This window comes from Orussus abietinus, unplaced genomic scaffold (genome assembly GCF_000612105.2).
Source record: "Orussus abietinus isolate OABI.00-Male unplaced genomic scaffold, Oabi_2.0 scaffold13, whole genome shotgun sequence".
NCBI classification, from domain to species: domain Eukaryota; kingdom Metazoa; phylum Arthropoda; class Insecta; order Hymenoptera; family Orussidae; genus Orussus; species Orussus abietinus.
The window spans coordinates 27,975-50,373 of NW_019394887.1; the positions used below are offsets into that span (position 1 = coordinate 27,975).

The 22,399-nt window shown below is 45.7% G+C and overlaps 2 protein-coding genes across 5 annotated transcripts; both read right to left on the bottom strand.

Annotated features, from left to right (window-relative positions):
* Window positions 1-34: 34 nt before the first annotated feature.
* LOC105697058 (chloride channel protein 2) lies at window positions 35-22,317 on the bottom strand. 4 transcript variants are annotated; one of them, XM_023433395.1, is made up of 13 exons: window positions 21,812-22,317; window positions 20,078-20,557; window positions 6,155-6,440; window positions 5,363-6,095; window positions 5,026-5,260; window positions 4,523-4,685; window positions 4,029-4,259; window positions 2,895-3,118; window positions 2,592-2,783; window positions 2,305-2,447; window positions 1,852-2,026; window positions 1,169-1,396; window positions 35-1,021 (listed from the first exon to the last, which is right to left on the bottom strand). In XM_023433395.1, the coding sequence occupies exons 2-13, from the start codon at window positions 20,135-20,137 to the stop codon at window positions 839-841; spliced, it is 2,853 nt and encodes a 950-aa protein (XP_023289163.1). In that variant the 5' UTR covers window positions 20,138-20,557; window positions 21,812-22,317; the 3' UTR covers window positions 35-838. The 4 variants fall into 4 exon arrangements, with proteins under 4 accessions (XP_023289163.1, XP_012275462.1, XP_012275471.1 ...); XM_012420039.2 differs by lacking the exons at window positions 20,078-20,557; window positions 21,812-22,317 and adding exons at window positions 9,400-9,487; window positions 9,854-10,565; XM_012420048.2 differs by lacking the exons at window positions 20,078-20,557; window positions 21,812-22,317 and adding an exon at window positions 9,854-9,887.
* Window positions 12,624-17,269, bottom strand: LOC105697099 (uncharacterized oxidoreductase YjmC). Its single transcript, XM_012420120.2, has 2 exons — window positions 16,905-17,269; window positions 12,624-15,791 (listed from the first exon to the last, which is right to left on the bottom strand). Exons 1-2 carry the CDS (start codon window positions 17,241-17,243, stop codon window positions 14,919-14,921), a joined length of 1,212 nt encoding a protein of 403 aa, XP_012275543.1. The 5' UTR covers window positions 17,244-17,269; the 3' UTR covers window positions 12,624-14,918.
* Window positions 22,318-22,399: the final 82 nt, after the last annotated feature.

Here is a 22,399-nt window from a genome sequence, read left to right on the forward strand (position 1 = left end):
TTAATTCATTTGCATTCATTTCAGATTGCAATCGGTAATTCGACTTTTCAGACGCCGCTTTCACATCCCCTTAAATGTAATGCTTCTTTCTTTTATAATAAGTTATTTGGTTGCAGTCACCTTAACACTTATGACTTATGACTTATGACAATTGAATCCACAATTTAGGCATCCATTTCCCATGAACACGGAAATACCGATTAATGCACTTTTTGGCACATTTCGTTTTTTATCGTGGAAATTTATAATCCACGATAATAATTACAATTTTCATATTTAGGAATAATTACTAATACATCACCTGGAATTATTAGAATTACGTAATTACATCACTGCAATTGACTTTACTTCTTCTCTCACTCTTGTGCTTCCTTATTACAAGAAATTCAGGAACATTTACATTCCGACATACATCCGTCAACATCGGTAGATTTTTTCGACTCTAAATTCTCTAAATTCACTAATCGAGGGTTATTCGAATTCGCGAGCTGAGCAAATACATTATTAAATACTATAAAACTCCATTCTATGTAATTATTTACCTAGGTCGTAAATCCTAGACGGAAATTCCCCATAGAAAGGAGTACAACGTTGAAAGAATTAACACCGTCCGCGGAGTGCAATTAAAATAGCGTTAAATAACCCATTCCCAAGACTATCAACAGTTTTCAATCGCTTTGACGCTGTACATCATCTTTCACATCATCTTAAGGAAAAATACGTACCGAGTTCCTAGGAGGGGATGGTTGGGAAGACACGGGTCCTTCGGGTCGTTTCGCCAATCGTCGCGACAACGACTATCACAATTCGCTTTTTCGAGAGATGAACCGCGCGCAGGTCAGACCTTCTCCATCTTCTCGATCTTGTCCGCATTCGTCGACACTACCGAGTTCCCATCCGTCGAAATCTTCTTTTCCGACTCGGTCTCGCTTTTCGTCAGACTCGACAGCGATCCTGCAACATGGGGCTCCGCGTGCGTCGGCAGGATTCCGGCATTGGCGTCCTCGATGGCCTTCCTCAGCTGGAAAGAATGTTTTCCATTATTTATTTGAAAAAAAAAAAAAAAAATTAGCGTAATGCGCCTTGCGCGTTTGAGCTTCACCGAGGTATTACCGAGTATAGAAAAAGAAATGAACGTTTGACGTTTCAACTGGAAAAAATGAAGTACCTCTTTAAGGGCAACCACGCCGACCAGCCTCCCAATGGCGGTGACATAGGCGTGGTTGACGCCGACCATGCTGAAGAGGCTGTGGACCTTGAGGAGCGAAGTCCTTTCGACCAGCTGGAAAGGAGCAGGATCGATATGGCACTTCGAAAAGTCCACTTCGAGGGCCATTTCGCTTTCTTCCCATCTCTTCTGGTCCTCGGCGGACATGTCGATGACTCGTTCTCGAGGCTGCAATATCAAATGAAAAAAAAAGAAACCTCTTAAAGTACCCAAACTCGGAATGTCTCCACCGCGAGAAATAATTCCGATGAATGGAATTAGTTCTTCATTATTCTTCGGAGTTACGTGATGCGCCTCGCCGTCACCTTGTTTTTATAAGACGGCGAGTGAAACGAAAGAGAAGTCAATGCTTTACGAAAATTGTCACAATTCAACTAAATTCCTCGAAAGGTCGGTACCATGTTCAGGCATACCTTTTAAGGAAATTAATTTTGTACGAATCTTTCCATGATAACAGCAACATCTTCGTGAAAGAACTACGGAAAAGGGCGCAACGTTTACGAGGGAATTTGAAGCAGATAGTTAACGATAATTCCTTAAGGTGATGTGAAAGTGGCGACACAGAGGTCTCGTTTATGAAACTTTCCTCCGAACTGTCCTCTGAACTATAGAAGGTTTCTCACCAGCTGGACCTTCTTCGAGGTAGCTGGACTCGGTGTTAACATTGGCTGAAGAGCTTGGGCATTTACGGTATCGGTGCTGTCTCTCCGATTTCCGCCAGTTCCCAATTCGGGGTCAGGGTCCACATCCTGAAGAGTCGCAGATTTCCTGAAAATTGCTTCAAAGGCCAGGCGAATCCTGAAAATCGAAAGCTATTACAGTCAAACTATACCTATACTACGTTCTTAAGGTGATATGAAAGGGTTATTCTATATATCAGAACGTCAAAATATTTATAAAAATTTTCTCCAAATTGGGTGCACCGAATCATTTGAAACTTCACCACGAAATTATAGAGGCCCTAAAGAAGAACGCGATGCTCGTGAAATTTCATTTTGCGATAAAAAATTTGCATTTATCTCGGACAAGAACTAAAAAGACATTTGTTCTTCACTAAAGGATTTGATTTACAGTACCTGCTTTCAGCACCAGTCACTGTAGTGTAAGGAGTAACAGCTGGACTGACTAAAGGACTGAAACCTTTTAGAGTGAAGGAATTGGTTTTCTTTAAAATTGACTTTTTTGGTTGCGATCCGAAAACCGGCGTATGATATGTGTGCTGAAAAAGAGGAATTAAATAAAATATACAATATTTAAAACAGTATAAAATGAATCAAATAATGTGCAACTCATCGACATTTGAATATCGAGCATTATTTCACTCATCGAAGACATTTCTCTTCCTTTGGTGATGAAAACTCACATGATCGGAACCACCGCCATTGATTGGCGATATCGACAAGTCACCGACACTTTGTCTCTGCATTTTCAAGATGTCAGGTGCCGGAATGACCTCGAATCTTGACGGTCTTCTGGTTCTCTCCTGCTCTCTCAGTTGCTTTTCCATTTCCTCTCTTGCCCTCTCTTCGGCTTCTTTTTGCCACTTTTGGGCAACCTATAATTTTAAAAACAAGTTTCTTCATAAAAAAAAATGCATATATATAATTTTTTTACAACTTTTCACACTGTACATAGAAATTGTGTGAAAATAAATGGCCTTCCTAACCTGTAGCCTCCTTTCTCGACCGATGTGCTTTTCTATGAGTTTGATGAGTTCCAGCCTCTGAATCGAACCCAAAAGAATCATCGAATCGGGATTATCGACTAAAGGGAATCCCCGAAGTTTCCGATTTTCCTTAAGAATTTCCTTAAGTATCTGGTACGTGATACCATGCCAAATGTACTTCACGTTCCTAACCATGAAGTCTTCGACGTAAACATTATACATACCTGAGGAATAATTATTATAATTACGGATTCAAATGGTAAAACACATAAAATTTGCAGAATGAAGTTAACGTTATTATATATATTATAATTTTTAGGTTATAAACATAATAAAAATGAATTTTTTACTTTACGATTATTATCGGACACTTTATTTGGTATCAAAAAACACGACGTATGGTCGCGTCCTCCTCGTTGCTACCGGTCTCTAATTGAAATTCAAAAGGGCGAGACCCTATTTAATTGGGACCGTATGCCTCCTAAGAACCTCTAATACCCAAAAATAAGGCCGTACACTAATACCTCAATTTCCGACGAATATCCTCTCTTTCTTCGGGACTCTCAAAGATTTGAAAATTGACCAAATGTCACGGCGGCTTCCTTAGCGCACGTCTATCCTAAGCCGTGGTGTCTCTCCAAGAATGCACAAAAATGAACGAGAGGCGACCACACGTGACCACACGCGACGCCAGAGAGATTGTGCTCACGGGCAAGGTCGCACGATCGCGTCCTGTGCTGCCCCCCGGTGGAGGATGCGGACGGCTAACGCATTTGCCACCTGTTACCCCTTAGTGGCGGCTCAACACATGTCTGATGGAAATTCTACATAGGGACCGGTGGCAACGATCGATGTAGGGTAATCGGAGGGCCTACTCCGTATTAAATATTCTTTATTTCGGGTGCGGGGGACTAGGATGATCCTTCGATGGACCTGATTCCCCGTAACGTGAGGGGGCATCGAGCCTACCACGTTACAATATATAGAAAATAAAGGAGAAATATTTTGCGCTACTAGAACCGATTAAGGCGTGCGGGATGAAGTCACTTTGCGAATTCCTGAATTCGTTAAATCGAGCAATAAATAATATATAGTAGGTAATAAGAGATAAATGAATAAGGGAAAAGTACTCACCGGAGCTAGAAGGTAATAAGTCGGGCAGGTACGGTAATTTTTTTATGAGAATGATGCTGTCGTATATGCTGGGCTGTAGCAGAGCAGCGATCGCATTGCTTATGAGCACTGCTATCATAATCGGTACTATGTGAGTAATTTGTCCGCTCATTTCGAAAACTATGACACTGACGGAAATGGTGTGCGTCACCGCTCCGGAAAATGCAGCTGCACCTACGGTTGCATATCCACCTAAAAATGGAAAAAAATCATATACCTCACTTTGAAGATCCGTTCAATTTTATTTAATTCTAATTTTGAGCAATAACAGAAACAAGATAACATTGATAACTCTTAAAGCGGCCAACTAATTCTTTTAATTTTGACTCCTGCTTTAACTTTACCCGGATTTTAATTATTCAACACTCGATTAAAGAAGCAATAAAATATTCCCTCGAGTTGTTCTTTCTTGTATGAATTTGAAATAAAGGGATACTTTTGAGGGATCGTAATACCTGGAATGATGGGTGTTATGATTCCCCCATATCTGACGCCATTCGGGAACCAGAGGGCCATTCCTTCGCCTACGGCCCTTCCTAAGGCCGCTCCGATTTTGAAAACTGGGATGAAAATCCCCGAGGGCACTGGCACCGTTGAGCATATTATCGAAAAGATGAACTGCAACGTGTTAAGAAGAAAAAAAAAGAAATATCGTTAAAAGCTACTTAGAAAGATATATAACGATTACTAAAATGTTTGGTAACTATTTTCTGAGTCAAGAAATAATTAGTCCACCAAAAAGGGTATAGATGAATTTTAATTGACCGATCTCGATTAAATTTCTCAGCACCTTTCGCATCGTCTTAAAGTTTCGGAGACTTTTGAAACTTGTATCGAAAGATAATCAGAAAGATAATCTGATTTGACGAGAAATTTGTCAACGTTTCCCGCGAAGTGACTCATCGGCGAAATAAACTACCGATAAACAAATGTTGTTTCGGTAAGGAAGAAGGCCTACCGTAAACGCGCCGTAACTTAAAAGTCCGACAAAGACGTCGGTGTACGGGGTGGTCCAGTGCTTGACGATGTTCATCTCCTCGACACTAAGGACTTTCTTCGTCCACGTGAAATTCGTGAAGAGTCCAGCAACTTGGTCATGCGCGTTCAAATCTCCCGCCATGAACTGACCCAGGCCAAGAGGAAACGAGACGGAAGCGACCAACAGCGAGACGATTCCGGGATACAAGAAGCGGCTGGAAATAAAATTGGCTTGTCTACATTCAAGATAGCGTTTCCCCCATTGGACGCCCTAAGAACTGAATAGGATACGAACTTTGATCAGGTAACGTCCTTACTTTTTCTGCAGGAAGCTGTTCATGCTCTTGTTCTTCCTCATGAAGATGACGTACTGCCTGTGCAGCCAGACGTAGAAGGCTCCCCCGAGTCCGCTGCCAACCCCGATCAACGCGAAGATGAACAGCTCTTGGGGGTCGAAGGGAAAGTCCATGGTGAAATTGGTGGCGAACATGGCGGTGATGGTCTCCTCCCTCTGGAACCAGATGGCGAGGAGTCGGAACATGGTGGCCCCGCAAACGGCTGCGAAGAATCCCCTCCAGTAGTTCCTGACGGCGAAGTACACGGTGGTGACTTCGATGCTGAAGAGCACCCCACCGATGGGAGCTGCGAAGCAGGAGGCCACTCCGACCGCACAAGCTGCCGCCAGCATCTCGCAATTCCGGCTCTCGTTCTCGTAGATCCCCTGGAAGCTGGTAACCAGCTTGGAGAGCAGAGTGGCCACGATGCTGGCGATGTGGACGAAGGGACCCTCCTTGCCCAGGGGCAGGCCCGAGCCCAAAGTGGCGGTCAGACCTATCACCTTGGCCACCAGGGTGCGGAAGGTCAGGTACTCCTTGAGGGCCACTCCTCGGAGAATCGTCTTCATCTCCGGGATCCCGGAACCGATGCTCTGGGGCGCCACGATGTGGACGAATCCGGCGCTGAACAGGATCAGGCACACCGGGAGGGACACCCAGGCCAGATACTGCAGCGCTGGATGGGACGTGAGGTCCTGATACAGCCATATCCTGGCTATGGGACGAAAGAGGTGAGAAAACGCTACATCCACGGGACAAATGTATGCAACTGACCATTGTTGCACATGGAGATCCCTCGGTCCATGGCGTAGCTGATAAGAGCCATAATGACTCCCAGCAGAGCCAGGAAAACCCAATCCTCTCCGAGTCTGGCCCCCGTGTGTTTCCACGCAAAGGCCAGAAGGGCCAACAGCTTCCTGCATAACGGACCTCTTCTTGATTTCCTGAGCTCTTCGGCTCTTGCCTTGTCGAATCTTCTCCTGGACTTGTCGTGAGATCGTAACCTCCTGGCCTCTTCTTTCGCGTATTCACCCAGGTCCTTCGTGTACCGGCCATACATCTGAAAATTATTTCCGATTGGTTAATAGGAACCATATTCTATACTTCGATCTAATTCGAACATGTCCATCGCTATCGAGCACCATGCAACGAGCGACACTTTTACGAACGAACGATACTTGAAATGGCTAGTAAAAAGAATAAAAACCCTTGATGCGTTGTCGCGTTATTAATATCAATGCTAACGAACGATTCGAGCGTTAGGCAAACCTTACGAATCGCTTAAATTAATTTGACTATTTCCGTAATACAAAATGGGTGGGTCTACAGTCGACTGAAAATCTGTACCATCTTCTCTTCGTCCAGAGATAGATGTTGGAAAATATAGAAAACGTTTCCTCGGTCCGGGAACAAGCGCACACGTAGTCACTTACAACATAGTCATCGTTGCAGACGAAGTAGGCCCTGTTGAGAATGGTGGCCGGCATGGAGCCACTTCGGGCATTCAAGTCACCGAGTTCCCAGAGGCCGAGCGGTCCAACTTTTCGACCACCGAATCCGAATCCGAATCCGAATCCGAATCCGAATTCGAATCCGAATCCGAATCCGAATCCGAATCCGAATCGGAACCCGAACCCGAACCCGAACCCGAACCCGAACCCGAAGCGTCGCGACGCGTCGAGTCAGCAGGACTTTTCGAAAATCCACACATCCTCGACCCCTCTTTTCCGACCCTTTCCACGCCACTTTCTTTGGACGGATTGTCGAAATTGCCCTAGCATACTAGCATTTTCCAACCGCGACTCCCCCTCGATTAACCGCACTAACGTTATCGTTCTTACACGAATGTTCGTGAATTCAAATCGGAAGGATTAAACGCCATTCTGGTCATTTCTGTATAAGTTATAGGTTGCCGATCTAATTGCTGGATTTCGTGCAATTCCCGCGGATTGCCTATAATTTCGATTTCGCTTCGGCAATCCCAGTGAAACTTTTCACAGTTTTTATTGTAATTTAAATCAGTGTTAACTTAATCGACGCACATCAAACACCGATCACTGACACTTTTGCAACATTTGGTTTCGACCAGCACTTCCGATCGCGCATTTTCCTCATTTCTACTCATAAGGAAAAAAGAAACGAAAAAGAGATGGCCGAATCACGTTCGCAAGCCGAGTTACGAGACTCGAGACTGCGTCGTGACTCGTCTGGCTAGGTTGAATTTGTCGAAATTTGGCAGGAGCCAAAAACATTATTTTTAGACCCTAGCATAGACGGTATGGACCGTCCAATTGTTTATTCGCTGTACGATCGCACCAATAGCGCCGGTTCACCTCGGCGTCGTTTCATTAATTAGGGATAATAAATCACATTAATGAGACCTAAGTTAATTCTTTTAGAAAAAATTTCAACAAGCTATCGTCAAGTGAAATGAGTAATTAGAAAAAGTGAAGAAAAACTATCGTGGTGGGGTGATGTGGTAAATGTTATGGTATGATAATTATTTGATTTGCAGAGGGGCATAAAGAGAGGAGTAAGCAGATAATCTGATAAGATTCGTGTAGGTCAAGGAGATGGGAAGGTGAAAAGATTCTAGAGGTAGGTCAGGCACCCGGTAATTTGACGTCATATTGGGGCAACGCGACGCTCTGTATATACAAATGACGTCAATAATGACCAAGTCCTACTGGGCAATCAGCCGCGCGATTCTAATTTTAGTAATTGGATCTGCATAATTAGCGATCTCCCCTATCAATGGACCGAGGACCCAATCACGCGTTTCGTTCTACATCGAGAAAGCAACGCGTCGAGTGAAGAGTTAGTTCTCGTTAATTCAATTTATTCATTGCCCGTGATATTTCGGGAATAAAATCATGCCAAGGCATTCGTTTGTTTGTTTCGCTTGAAGGAAACAAAAGATACAATCCGAACGCAAAAAGCTCTGCCCGGACGGTCAATTGGTCGGTGCAGCTTTGTTCGTCGACTTTTGTCCACGCGAGATAATTCATGTGCATGCAAAAATTCAATTGCTGGGGCAATTTGAGCGCACGCAATTTGAGCGCTATGCCGGTCACGCGTGTCTCGTATCCGTAACGAGTGCTCGAGTCTCATTCGGTCGGGCATGAAATAAAGGCATCGCCTGTAGAAGTCCCCGGCGCCATTAAACGGTCGCGACTCGCGCGTCACCACCTGTAATTTCCGAACGGCCGTTTAAAGGGGGCGATTAGCGAAAATATTGAAAATATCAATTGGCACAATTACGTCACGCCAAAGGCGGCCTCGTCGCGCAATACCAGGTGACGTGACGAGGTCTTGGAGTGGTCATGTGAGGGACGCGCTCGGCCGCCATGTTGGCGACCTTCCAGGGATTTACGCGTGGAACCGTCGACAGAAAAGAAGGAGATTCGCTGCTTTCGTGTAATCGCGGGACTTCCGGAAGAAATGGAGGAGGGTCGCATGACAACGGAGTCACGAGGTCGGAGCGTTTATTTAAAATTCGCTCGCCCACTTGGCGAGGGTCCAAAGGTCACCCCTCTGGTCTGGTCTGGTCTGGTCTGGTTGCATTGCCGCAGTTTATGGCCCGTGTTGAGTCTCCCTCGAATTAGATTTGGATTCGGATTCGGATTCGGATTCGGATTCGTCACCAGTGGCATTGTGTTTTTCTTCGAGATTACACGCCGAGAGTGAAGAACAACGGAGCTATACAACGTTCTTCAATGCCGAACAACAATGCATGCCGGTTGCCAAAAAGAAATAATCGACGAATCGGTCCACGATGAGGAGAAACAATAATCCAAATATACCTTTGCATTGTTAATCACCATTCGTGTATACCACTGTACCTAAAGACATGCATTTATATGCTCCTATAAGCTACAAGAAGCAACGACACTTTGCAAACAATTGAAGATGATTTTCTTTCTCTCTATTGTGTGAATTTTATTTGTGTAAAAAACACTAAGTGAGAGGAAAAAATGATTTCCATGCAATCGTGCAAGGATATTCAAAAGTGTCCTTACAATCGTGTTAATGTAGTCGAACGGATCGAACTCATGTTGTTCCTCTTCGGGGTTCGGTGGAGGACACGGGTAGAATGCTTGCGAAGGTCTGGTGAGACACAATTCGAGATTTCATTTTTTCTCCAAAATCGAGAGGATGGGGAAAAAACGAGCGGCAGAGTTTAAATTTACGATCTCTAGAAAAAATGTAATCTCAAGATACGATGCCGATACGAAAGGGTCATTCCTTTGAAACGTTCATCGAGTTTCCGAAACCGCGAGAAAGCATACTCTGCAATAACCAACGGAAAGTTTATCAAAATTTGGAAAAAGAATAGGGTTGGATGAAACTATGAAAATTCACGGTAAAGCCGAGGTAGGTCCGGGTTTACGCAATACCGCAGTTTTCTTGTTTGAAAAACTCCGCCGCTCGTAGGGAATTCGTGATTTTCGAGATTTTTTAAAAAACCAGTACCTATGGGGGTGGTTTTTCCGATTCTCCTTCAGTTTCGCCATGAGCCTTGTGAACTCCTCCCACTCTTTGTCGACTTCCTCTTCGCTTCCTTCCGGGTGGTGATGGTGAAGGCTCTCTTCCAGTCTCTCCTTTATGCCTTGGCCCGCCATTTTTATCTTCGGCCTTTACTTTCTAGCACGATAAACCGTGGATTTCCCCCTCGCCTTAAACCAAAACTACTTCGGTCGTCGCGCCGATTCGGCGAAAGTCGGCGAAAGTCGGCGAAATGGGGCGGAGGGCGGCCATCTTGTTTTAGAGGGCGCGCTTTTTCGAAAATCGCCCGATGCCGGTGCGGGGGAGGGTCCTCGCGGACTGAAAAGGAGGCTCCATTGTCACCGTGGAGCCTGTGAGTCACACTGAGTGGAAACTCTGCTCCATCGGCGCACACCGCTGTCGGCCAATTTACCAGCTCGTTAGTCTGACCATTACGACTCGAAAGCGGCCATCTTGCCGTGCCGAGTAAATCGCGACTGCGGGTATGCAAGCGTTTGCTTTCTTCCGTTAATATTTATTTTCATAACATCTCGTTATCTCATTATCGTAATCTGGAAACTCGGATGTAAAGAGGTCACGTCGGAAGGGGACGCGAAGGGGACGCGAAGGGGACGCGAAGGGGACTCGAAGGGGACTCGAAGGGGACTCGAAGAGTGGAGATCGAAACGAGCGAATCTCTCGCTCGGACTGTACAAAGCTGTTCGGTAATTGGCCACTTCCACCGGCGAGGGCTCGTAGGAAGCTGACTTGAAAGTCACGAGTTATCATTGGCCGAAATGACCCACGCAATTTCTGCGATCTTAACGGGCCATCTCGAATTTCAGATCCCCCCTTCCTCTCGAGAGCCTACCGTCGAAAATGCTCTTTTATATCTTTCAGCAAAGAAATGAAGCTCTTCAAATCAATCGTTCCTTTAAGGATATCAGACAGGATATATCAGTCCGGAACTTTGACACGTGACTCGTAAGAACCTAAGAATTGATCCGACACTTTGAAGATTTCCATTTTTAATCGCAGATCGTTTTAATCGCGAGAGTTGAGCACCCATTCATACAATTAATCGAATATAATGCAATGGATTTTCATTGGTAAGTAGTGATTGAAAATAAAACCTTGCAGTGATGCGAGCTGGTCACGGAAGGTTGCAGCGAACTGGACCGCCATATCGTTCCATCTTCGAAATGTGAAGATCGGTCGACCAAAAAATACTCTTTCTTTTTGCCGAACATCCTAGGGGAGAGATAAAACGTTTTTTCGGAGGGCTTCCACGGCGATCCTTCTTTTCGGCAAACTTCTCTCACGACCGGTAATCGACAATAATGATCTGTGAAATACGCGCGGGCGAATGTTTGATAATCGTCTCCCGCGCTAAGGACTTTTCTCTCATTCTTTCAATCATATTTCGATTATATTACGATTACATTGCCATTACATTGCGATTACGTTGCGATTACGTTGCGATTACATTGCGATTCTTCGGGACGAAATATCAATTATTGCCGCATACCGCATTGAAAACTCGGAAACGGAAACTCGCGCGAACAGAAAAGTAAAGGGAGACGAGTGTTTACCGAGTTGATCCCGAACCGCGAAAGACGGTCGATCGATACGACAGGAATCGCGGATTTTCACGATACCGGCACCGACGATCGGAAGCCACTGGCACACTAGGGCATTTTTCCAACCGGCCCGAAGTTAGTTCATCTACTCGCGTAAATTCGGCCGAATGTTTGCGCCGGATTGTATATCGAGTGTTGCGTGTCAGAGATATCGCGGTAAGGACAGATTCAAAAGAGCCGCCATTATGCAAATTTGCAGACGAAACCGCGTATCTCACGCTGCAATATGGCCGCCACCGATACGCCGTGACAGATACAAATTAGAACATGGATCTCGTTTTTCTTTGCCAAATCAATGGTATCAACGCGACGCGATCTATTGTAGTGCAAAGTGTTTACTGTGCGGACGGAAACGTTCGATCTAATTTTGCGTCGGAATCTTTTACACGAGTTTTCTATAATTAGGATAAGAAAATGGCGGATGTCGGGAGGATGCAATTTACTGCTCATTGCGTTAATTAAAATCGACCGAGTCATTCCTGAGTGGTATAATATGTATCGAAAGTCTTCTTCACCGTTATTAATGATATATACCGAAGGACTTATAATACACAGTAGTCCGAAGTAAACCAAAGACATCGAATAATAACGCGTGACTCGCTTGCGTCAGGATTGACGATGACAAAATGAATCATTTATCTAAAAAATTAACGGCCGCGGCAAACCTATATTTTTCCCAAGTGAGCATCGGCCCGACAGTTTTCGCATTTAAATATTTGCCGATCGTCACGTGCTTTAAACGTTAATCAAAGCCTCGAGGGTGACGAGGGGCGGCCATTTTGAATTTCTCCAAATGAATGAAGGAATGGGAGCTGCAACGTCAACGATCATCCAGACTTTTCGGTGAGACCGCACAAATTATTTGATTAATGTGCTCTCACGTTACTCCCCGAATTGTTCATGACCAAACAAACGTACCTGAGCAAACTTATTCGATCACTATCCGAAACACAAATTTTAGATTTCTGGCACGTAGGTCGTTTCCATTCCGATCGAATTTTCGATAACAACCTTCAAACTAAGAATTTCGAGTTTCTGCGGGGGATTATGAAAATTGATAACTATCCTTTATAAAACGGTGTAAGTAAACGGTAAGAGAAAGAAGTAAGTAAATCGTATGGAGATTTATTTCGATTTATTAAATGTGCAGTTGAAATAATGGAGAGATGGATACCTCGTTTGAATCACGCGCCTCCCGAGTACTGCACCTAGTTTGTTTGGATATTTGTTCGAGCCGAGCGGCTCTCGAACCCTTTCCTCGGCTAGTTCCACGGATGTCAAGATAGGTTCCATGACCCCACGTGGAATTAGACTAGTGAATTAGTTAATGCGCGACATCAAACAGCTATGAATCATCCAGCTCGAATGCACATCGAGCGTGCGATTGCATTTCGGCCAGGTCGTTTGTCCAATTAAGCTTCTTTCCTGTTTAGTCTCGTCGTAAAATGCCGCCTATTGTCGCACGGAAATTAAGCCTTCACCTTCCGCCTCGCGCGATTATTCTACTCGAAGTGATACGTGTCGCCGAAAGAAAAAGAAGAAAAAGAAGAAACAGAAAAAATGAGGAAAATTATAGACGCAATTTATTAAAGAAATAATGAAATAACCACACCGGAGGTAAATTCAATTCATTTCCCATGCACTATGCCGTGCAAGTGTGCCGTGTTTTTAATTAAAGGATTTCTCTTTCTACATACTAGCTATCGAGATACCGCTGCGTTTCTTCCGATTTTACGGACGCAAAAAGGCCGGAGGCATTTCGAACTTTCTTTCTTGCGATGCAGAATGCGGATGCGAATGTCAGTGAGCTGAATTTATCGGTACTTTTCCCTACGACTGTACGCACTAGTGTCAGCTTGTTAAAAGCGTGCCAAGATTTTTCGCGTGACCGATCAAAGATTCCAACTATAGGCGCCGCAAGCGTCGCCCGAGGAAAGTTGGCGATACATCCAACTATTGGAAATTGACATTTCAACAGCTTTTACGTGATAGAGGGTAATTCCTCCCGTATTGAGAGAATTTTGCCCCCATTAAATATTGTCCAAGCTTTCACGTGACCAGTTAATGCACATCCGATCTAATGGGCAGGCAAAAGTACCGATCAAGTCATTGCACTCGTTACACATGTATAAACCTACTACACCGTAAAATAACATGTCCGATATTTCCTATTAACCAATAACCTTAAAATTGAACTACCCCTTACTTCTCTAAAACAATTACCGTTAAAAATCAAAAATACAAAATTGAACGCGATCCTCGCTGAAATAGAGATTTTACATTAAATGGCTTAAATATAATTGAAAGGAAATGTTGAAAGTACGGAGACGGTTGCAGAACTTTCTTCCTGGATTTATTGAATCGCTGTCACGTGACTGTCAAGTGCACTCGCGATCGGACGATTGCACAGTAAATTATGCTAATGCCGTACGCAAGGCGTTAAGCAATGCTAATGCGCGTATTCCACTTTGGAGGTTAGAACGAGCGCACAGGCTCCTCTGAAACATTTACACTCTTTGCGCGTCCTTCACCGAGGCGTAGCTATTACATCGCTCAAAGGAGGCCTGGTAGACTAGATTCCTCTCGAGAAACAGGAAACTAGGAAAATTCTCGCGAATACGTCAAATTAATCAGTCCTTCGAAGTATTAACGTGTTCACGTATACGCTAAAGGACGTTTACACCCCAGTGAAACGTAATTTAAACGTGATCGACCACGGACTACGGGAAGAGGGGAGGGTCTTTCCCCCTTCTTTCAGCCGGAGAAGAAGAAGCCGGTAAACAAGGTTATCGGTGGCAGACGCTACGTCTGCCCCCGCGATAGGCCAATTCTCCAGAAATATCGGGCCGCCATTTTCCTTTTCTCGCGCAAGGAACGCGCATTTTTAACTACTTCTTTTTAACTCGGATCGGACAGTCGGCTGAAAATGACCAATTGTCGTCCATTGTTCCGCAGTATTTCGCATTAAGCATCCAATTTCCATTCAAAATGGATGAGAAGAGTTGTGCAAGAAACCGCAGGTCGAAAACTTCCCAGAGAAGGAAAGTGAAAAATCAATCGGGAAAGCTCCAAAAGGGGCAGGGAAAAATAAATGAACCCAACGATCGATGATTCGCCTCGATCCGACGAGGTGAGTCAAGGTCGCCATCTTAGGTTGACCATCGGTACCGCGCCCGTTGCGTCATCGCGCGACTCGCGTTTCCAACGAATTATTGAATTACACGGGAAAACCCGATCGCAACGTTGCTTTACCGATCACATGATATTTACTTGGCATCGCAGCTAAGATTAGATTATAAGATTACAAAATATTTGACGTAGACCCGCCACCGGAAGAGGACCAACCCAAGGAGCCTTTCCAGCATCGGAGCGACCCGGAATATCTGCGCCGATGAAGACGTGCCGAAAAAATGTCAAAGCTTCGACTTCCCAGTAGACGCATCCCCGCCACCCCTTCTAACGAGTCCCATCTCCCGAACCCCCAAGTTCTTCGCCATCTCCCTGGACTCCTCGATCTGATTCTCGTGATAGGAAATCCCCCCGTCTCTGTCCACTTTGGCCATGGCCTGTCTCTCCGGATCCCCGGCGACCATGACCCTCTTCCCCGTGTTGGGAAGATCCCTGAGCTGTTGGAGCAGATGATCCAACCTCCGTCGGTGCCCTGGGCCGAACGCTTCCGGATTGACGGCGATGAAGCAGTGCCCCAAATTGGCCACCTTGTCTCCCGTGTCCCAGAGTCTGATGTTGGGGCCGTAACTGCTTCCGCCGAGGACTCCGCACAACACTTCTACGAGAAGGGCCAAGCCAAAACCTTTGTAGCCAGAGTTCTCTTCCGCTCCACCGAGGGGCATCAGCATTTTCGTTCGATAGGCCAATTTGGCGTCCGTGGTGGTCCTTCCTGCCGGGTCCAGGGCCCAACCTTCCGGAATGTCTTGTTCCTTTCGAATTGCCAGTTGTATCTTCCCCAAAGCTACGGCCGTGGTGGCCATGTCCAGCACGAACTGGTCCCGGTCCGTTCCCATTCCCAGCGACATCGGATTCGTGCCCAGAGCTGCTTTCGTGCTCCTCGCGGGAGCCATCAAGGGACTCGTGTTCGTGCACGTGAACCCCAACATTTTGCGTTCCATGGCCAGAAGAGAGTAGTAACCGCAGATTCCGTAATGATTAGACCCTCTGGCTGCCACCATACCTATTCCGAACTTTTTCGCCTTTTCTATGGCCAGCTCCATGCAGAACTTCCCTATCACTTGGCCCATCCCGTTTTTTCCATCCACCACTGCTATCGCCTGGAAGAGTAAAATTCAACTTTCCATTTCAAATGAACGCTTCTATGAAGAACTGCGAGTGGAAGTGCAAGAATAGCGACCCCTAAGATCAAGGAAAACTGCACAATTTTACGTGGTCTAACCCTACGGAGTGACCATAAGACTCGAATAAAAGACCACCGATTACCCGATTTCGTTATCACCGAGCACTCCAAATGTGATATCCACGGGTTATGTCACGAAGGCCGTCGTCGTCAAAGCGTTATCTCGTGTACAGAGTGAATATTCCCGCCGTTTTCCCAGTTTGTTTAAGTGTCCCCAATCCCAAGGTGTCTCGATTTTCTCCAGGTAGAGAACATTCATAAATGGAATGATCGACTTAACGAACGGAACGACAGATTGTCGAATATTTAAGGAGACCCATGCCTATTCAAATCTTTATAATCACGGTTTCTTTACGTTAGTCTCCGATTTGCACTTTTATTCGTTAGGGCTCGCGATTTTCCTTGGCCAGCGAGATATTTTAAAAAGGAATCAACGACGACGTTAATGCGTATTTTCTAGTAGCACGAGCAACCGGAGGGTAATAATCGTTAAGGACGAGTCATTGAAGCGTCTTATCGGGTCATCGGACTTCGCGATGATTGCGAGGGTATCATCGAGGCCTCCAATTGAAGGCAACGAGTCGGTCCGTGATAACTTCATGCTATGATTTCATCTTTAATTCCACATCAAACGTCATTCCGATCCCAGTTACTCCCGTATCAAAAATGTACACCCAAAAAATGTAAAATTAATCCCGTTTGAAAAAGAAATAAATAATACGTGACATCACTTTGAAGACCTTCCCCGTTAAATCTAGCAGGAAAAGAAATATTGACTTGCATTTAATGGAAGTTTTAATTAATTACAAGCGATAACCCTAACTTTTAATTGAGGTCATAGCTGGAGCGCGTTTCACGGAAAAATCGACGTCCCTGACGACGGTTTATCAAAACGGAACGATCAATCGATACATGAATGTCACGTTGAGGTTTCTCACGATCAAGATTAGTACGAGCCGCTCTTCCTAAACGACAAACTCGAGTTCGGGACGAGGGATTCAAATCGCCTCCTGGAGACGGCGGGCCGAACCTGGAAGTCGACGACGACCTCTGGCCGACCGGCGGGGTCGGTGACTTTCTTCTGGACGTCCTTGACGTACATGAAGACCCTGTTCATGCCGTGGCTAAAATGGCCGCGGTAGTCGGCGGTCATCAGGTGGTGGCCCACGACGTCGGCGTCCCGGGGACTCGCGCCGACCTTGCGGAGGCAATCGGCGACGAAGCGGACGACCTCCTCCTTCGGGACGACGAGGTCGTCGTGGCCCTGGCTCAGCGTCCTGGCGACGGCCATCTTGGTCCCCAGCGGTCCGGCCGTCGCCCGGGCGATGGCGCCACACAGGCTCGGGAGAAGCGAGCGCCCGGTTGCCATGTCGGCCACTCTCGACCGTCTGCGCGCCGGGCGCCACGGTCGGCCAATTGGGGTGGCGCGTCGCGACGCTGGCGCCGCGGCGGCCCTCCGCGCATCCAGCGCTATCCAGCCTTATCGCTCGAGGCTCCCCGATTATCCCTCTTGTAAATGTAACGCTCCGTTCGCAATCTTAGGTCGCCCGAGAACAAACGAGACTACGATGACCCGCGAGAGAAGCTTGAAAATGTTGCGCCGTTCGATCTTCCAGCTTATGGGGAATGGCGTCGCTTAAGGCCTTCTTAGATATTTGTGGCACGACGCTAAGAACTGGTTTGGAGTATTAATGGCCATGGAAAATGTCTCGTACGCGAGGTTGGGTTTTGGGTATAATGGGGTGGGGGGGGGGGATTTCATTTAACCTTAATACGGCAGAATAAATAGTCCCAAGATCCGTATCACCGTAGATTATTAATGTCGCGTCCTGCACATACATCGAAGGCAAAGATCCAGTTATAGCTGGCAAAAAGTGCAGTCGTTACTGTCAATATTTGGCGTTTTATCATCCACCTTTTACGGCCGCGGCGCGGACGCAGCCGCCATCTGTGAGAACCCCGTGGTACTTTTGGCGATGGAAAAGGTCGCCACTTTGAAGCGCTTAGCGTCCGTCTAATTTGCTCGCCTCGACATTTCGCGTGTCCCTTCGGGACTGCGAGATGGGAAGAGGAAGGGGAAGTCTGAAATACCGCGCTTTACATAAAATCCTGACTTATGGCGGCAGTTATGGACTCGCCATTACTCATGCGGCGTGAAATATCGCGGCGCGATGGCAGAGAGATGACGACCTTGCACTTGCGCGTGCAACATTGCGGAAACGTTGCAGCAAACTTCGCAACAACAACACCGTGTATACACGACTCAAATTGTCTAGTACTATAAATTGTGAAATTTCAATCTGCTCCATGTACCCAGTTCGAAGAAAATTGTATAAACGATTGATTTCTTAGACGTCACTTTCGTATCACCTTAATGTTGAAAATAAAATGAGTAATGAATACCCGGTAATACGTATAATGCAGCAGCGCCATAAAGTTACGAGCACGTATATAAAAAAACGTTTCATGGCGCGAACTGACGAGAAGCGGTGACTTGTCCGCGTAGCGATTCGATTAGAAATGAATGGAGCACGTGCACAGGGAATATCGCGAAAGTGCAATTTACGAGGATAGGTCGGAAGTAAACGCCCTCGTGAGGGGAATATGGGCATCCAGCCAATAGGAACGGAGGGAATCGTAAATCTGTCACGGCTTGAGAGGCGAGGATGCATAAAAAATAGTCATTTCTTCGAACTACTTGCAATCGCGGTCTTGAAAGTTTCGAATTAAACGACCGAATGAATCCTACTTATCTATGCCGATAAACGTATAATGCTTGTCAATTCTAATTACGTAGCCCAACCGAATTTTTGGGGAGCACGCGAGCCGCCATATTCAATTGGCAGGCAACGTACGACAATTTCCTGGAAGGTCTTTCTTTCCTTCTTAAGCCAACGACGCATCCTATATCTTTCAACGCGTAAAAAGATCCACCTTTCGATAGATTTAAGGTGATATGAAAGGGTCATTCCAAATACCGCAAGTTATGTGTTTATTGTCGAACCGCTATAAGGAGGATCCTGGAGTGAGCCGGAAAATGTAATTTTTATCACCGACGCGAAAGGTCGGATAAAAAAAAATTATTGCAATCGCGCACTTCCGTGATTTCTGACGATAATTACGGATACTAGTTTTTATCGCCGCGCGCGATTCAACGGCGCTTCCTTGATAAGGACAACTGAATGAAAAAGCGTTTCATGGTTTTGTAACGTAGCTAAGGGTGATTCGTCGCAATCAGAGCTGAATATTCTTCAAGATATTTCATCGTAATCAGATGTGTGATCAAAAGCACTCGAGATATCGCATTCTTCCTTGAAGTTTCTTGAAGGATGACGTACCGAGCCTACCCAACTCTGGATTAAGTAATCCCGCCGCGTCGGGGTAAACACCCGTAGTAGGAGTCGCCGTTTCTCCTGTACCGGAAAACCAGCTTCGAGTCATTTTTCCTTTTTCCCACGCGGAATCACGTGCCGTCACGTGCCGTCACGTGCCGTCACGTGCCGTCACGTGACCAGGTCCTGAAGCTACTTTCACGCCTCGTCACCTGACGTGTTTATTAGTCAGCATCATGCGAGGTTATGTTAATGACATCGGTGGCATCAGTCCGCCGTTTAATCGGGATTGATCCGAACTCCTACGCAAAGCGGTCACGTGCCGAGTGACTTCACAACTCGCTTTCTACTCTGAAGTTGGTCGCGAGGTCGGAGGGGGAATTTCTTTTCAACGGACATTGAGATTTTTTTTCCTTATGCGATCGTCCGTTTTTGTCTTGCTAAGGTTCACGAAAATCGCCATTTGGGGAAACTTTTGAGGTTATAGCGAAGAGGGGTGTTCGGTTTCCGAAGTTTTGAGGTTAGGGTCAATGTAGCCGGAAAGTCGGTTCAAATGTTCCGCTTCCGGTAGACGACTATTTTCGAAACGGAGCAGGGCCTCGGTCGCGGAAAAGTGAAAATAGACTCGCATCGGGCCGCCATTTTTCGGCTCGAAATCGCTTCGCTTTGGCCAAAGAGATTCTCCCCTCCTGATCGACCATTAACCCCTTCGAATTGCGCTTCCCGCGGCACCATCCGATCGAATTCGCCCATACGTCGGAAGAGCTTAGCGCTCAAAGGGTTGATAGCATAATGACGAAAGAAGCGAATCGTCCCGCTGCTTTTTCCACATACTTTGCACGGGAAGAGGAGAAAACAGAAAACGACTCACCAATGTGTTCTGGTACCCGAGTCCGTAATCCTCGTTGACGATTCCACCAGGAGACGCCATTTTGGATGCGAACTGGTTCTGCAAATGGCGGCAAACGGCGGCTCTCGCGAACTTCGGAGCCTCGGCAAGAGGAAGTCGACGTGGCCGCTTTTATTTCAAACTTGGAGCATTTCTAGGTTCGTCCCGATTCTTCCTTCCTTTGCGGAAAGTTGAATTTCGAGTCTCTTCGGCGATTCGATCGGAGCTCGAGCGAACTCCCGTCGACGAGTCCGCGCCCTCTCGCAGTCAAGGCCGAGGAGGGACGCCGAAGAGGATCGCGAATTCGAGGTTATGTCCGGTCTCGTCGAGCTCCGCATCCTTTCCTTCCCCGGCAACAAAATGGCGGCATGGACTATCTCGGTGCCCGCCGTTCCGTTTTATCGGTTCTCTTGCCCATCTTCTTTCCGCGTCGTCTTCGCGCTCCTTTTCTTCCGATGCTTGCTGGAAACGAACGGAAAATACAATTCATTTTCTCTCTCGTATAATCACGTAACGAGCCAATTATTAAGTTTAACCGATATCAGAAGTATAATGGAGAGAAATGCGGAACAAAAAACGCATATTGGCCAATCGCGAACCGCGTTAGAAAGAATGCAATAAAACGCGTTAACGGTGATTCGTCAACCGTTTACACTTTTTACCAACCTCTGTCCTTCCATGATCCAGGGCGAATGGAAAGTAAACGGTAGGGTCAATGTTTCAAGATTCTGCATTGACCATGTACCGTTTATAGCTTGTAGCTTAATAGAAAATTAACACGTGTAAGGTGATATGAAAGGGTCGTAAGACGTCAAATCACTGATAAAAAAAAAAAATTTAGAGTCCAGGGCGTTTATCTCTTTCGACGGTACAATGAAAAATAAACGATAGGCCTATTATGATCCCTCTTCAAACTCCGGAGATTTGAAGAAATTGCAAGATTCAGTGAAACGAAACGCACATAACGGACTAGAGTACTCGCGTTGACCAGGAATGTGGAATGACAAAGAGTAAACCTACACTCGTCCGATCGTTCGTCCCAGTCGACAATGTTTACATTCCGAACGAGCATGCTTTTTATGGCATTCTTGCTGTCGAGTAGGCGAACTAGTTGACTGTTTTCGGAGTACGAAACTTTAAGAATTCCCTCAAACTACGATCAAATTAATATAAACAGAGAATCTATCAAATCACAGTTATGCCATTGAAATTTTCTTCAATTTCGACATTTCGTCGGCATGTCATTTATTAGTGAAACGAATTCTGATAAGCTGCGAATAATATTGGCGAGGTACATATCCGCGAAATTGCTGTACTTCTATATCTACCTTTTTTGAGAGTCATAAGACAATAGGCACATTTTTAATCACAATTTTCCTCCAAGTTTTCGCACTCGCCGCAGATGAAAAAGAATCATTCCGAAGTTGCTTTACCCTTTAATAAAGATTTCGCGGCGAAAGGTCGCTGATAAACATTCTATCGGAAAAAAAATATTTTCAACCAGCCGAGTATTATTCTGGACGGATTTTGAAATGCGCGGATACCGTTGTCTTTGCGTCTCAACTTGCAAAATTGCACGTTACGTTAAGTTGCATGCTAAAATCATTTTACTTTAATTCTTGAAATTAAGAAAAATGCAAAAAAAGGGCCGACAGTCTGGGGACAAACTGGCATATGGAATAATAACAATTTGGTATAATTAAGATCAATATGTACCTTATGAAGATAATCTGCCCATCAGTCGAGGACTTCTAATTTTCCGGACACACGGACACTGGTCACTTATCACTGACATCTTTCCTCCGTAATTTCCTCCATAAGGAAAAGCGTTAAGAAAAATGGACTAACCCTTCCTATCGCAAAATCAATCTCACAATAAACGAACTAGTTTTATTTAATCCCCACATCACCCCAGTCATTTGACGACCGTCCGAAATCCCGGAAAATTCGGTTTATTCCCTCCTCCGATTACCCCTCAAATTGCACGTCCAAATTTTCAATTCCAAATTAAACATCTTATCCGACGACATTAAAATTCCCACGTCCGTTAGAACGGGAGAATGTCGCGATAAACGTAAAGTGCGATCCGCGCGTTACGAGAGAGGACACCGGGTCGGAAGTTACGAAAATTTGTAGGTTAGGTTCAAGATTCTCGAAAGTGAAGAAGAAGAAGCCGGGACGCGAAACCGACGAGACAGTCCGCCCTGACGTCCGTCAGACGACTGATAGGTGCATGAATGAAGCGCCGTGATTTCCCGGGGGTTTCGCGCGAAAATCATAAATCTCGTCCACGAGGCCGCGATC

Coding starts and splice junctions, on each gene's coding strand:
- LOC105697058 (XM_012420039.2), bottom strand. CDS start 10,002: ATGGCGGGCCAAGGCATAAAGGAGAGACTGGAAGAGAGCCTTCACCAT. Junction 6,441..9,399: donor TCGACTACATTAACACGATT/GTAAGGACACTT, acceptor AATAATTTTCAG/ATGTATGGCCGGTACACGAA. Junction 1,397..1,851: donor CCTCGAAGAAGGTCCAGCTG/GTGAGAAACCTT, acceptor TTGATATTGCAG/CCTCGAGAACGAGTCATCGA.
- LOC105697099 (XM_012420120.2), bottom strand. CDS start 17,243: ATGGCAACCGGGCGCTCGCTTCTCCCGAGCCTGTGTGGCGCCATCGCC. Junction 15,792..16,904: donor AGGTCGTCGTCGACTTCCAG/GTTCGGCCCGCC, acceptor TTACTCTTCCAG/GCGATAGCAGTGGTGGATGG.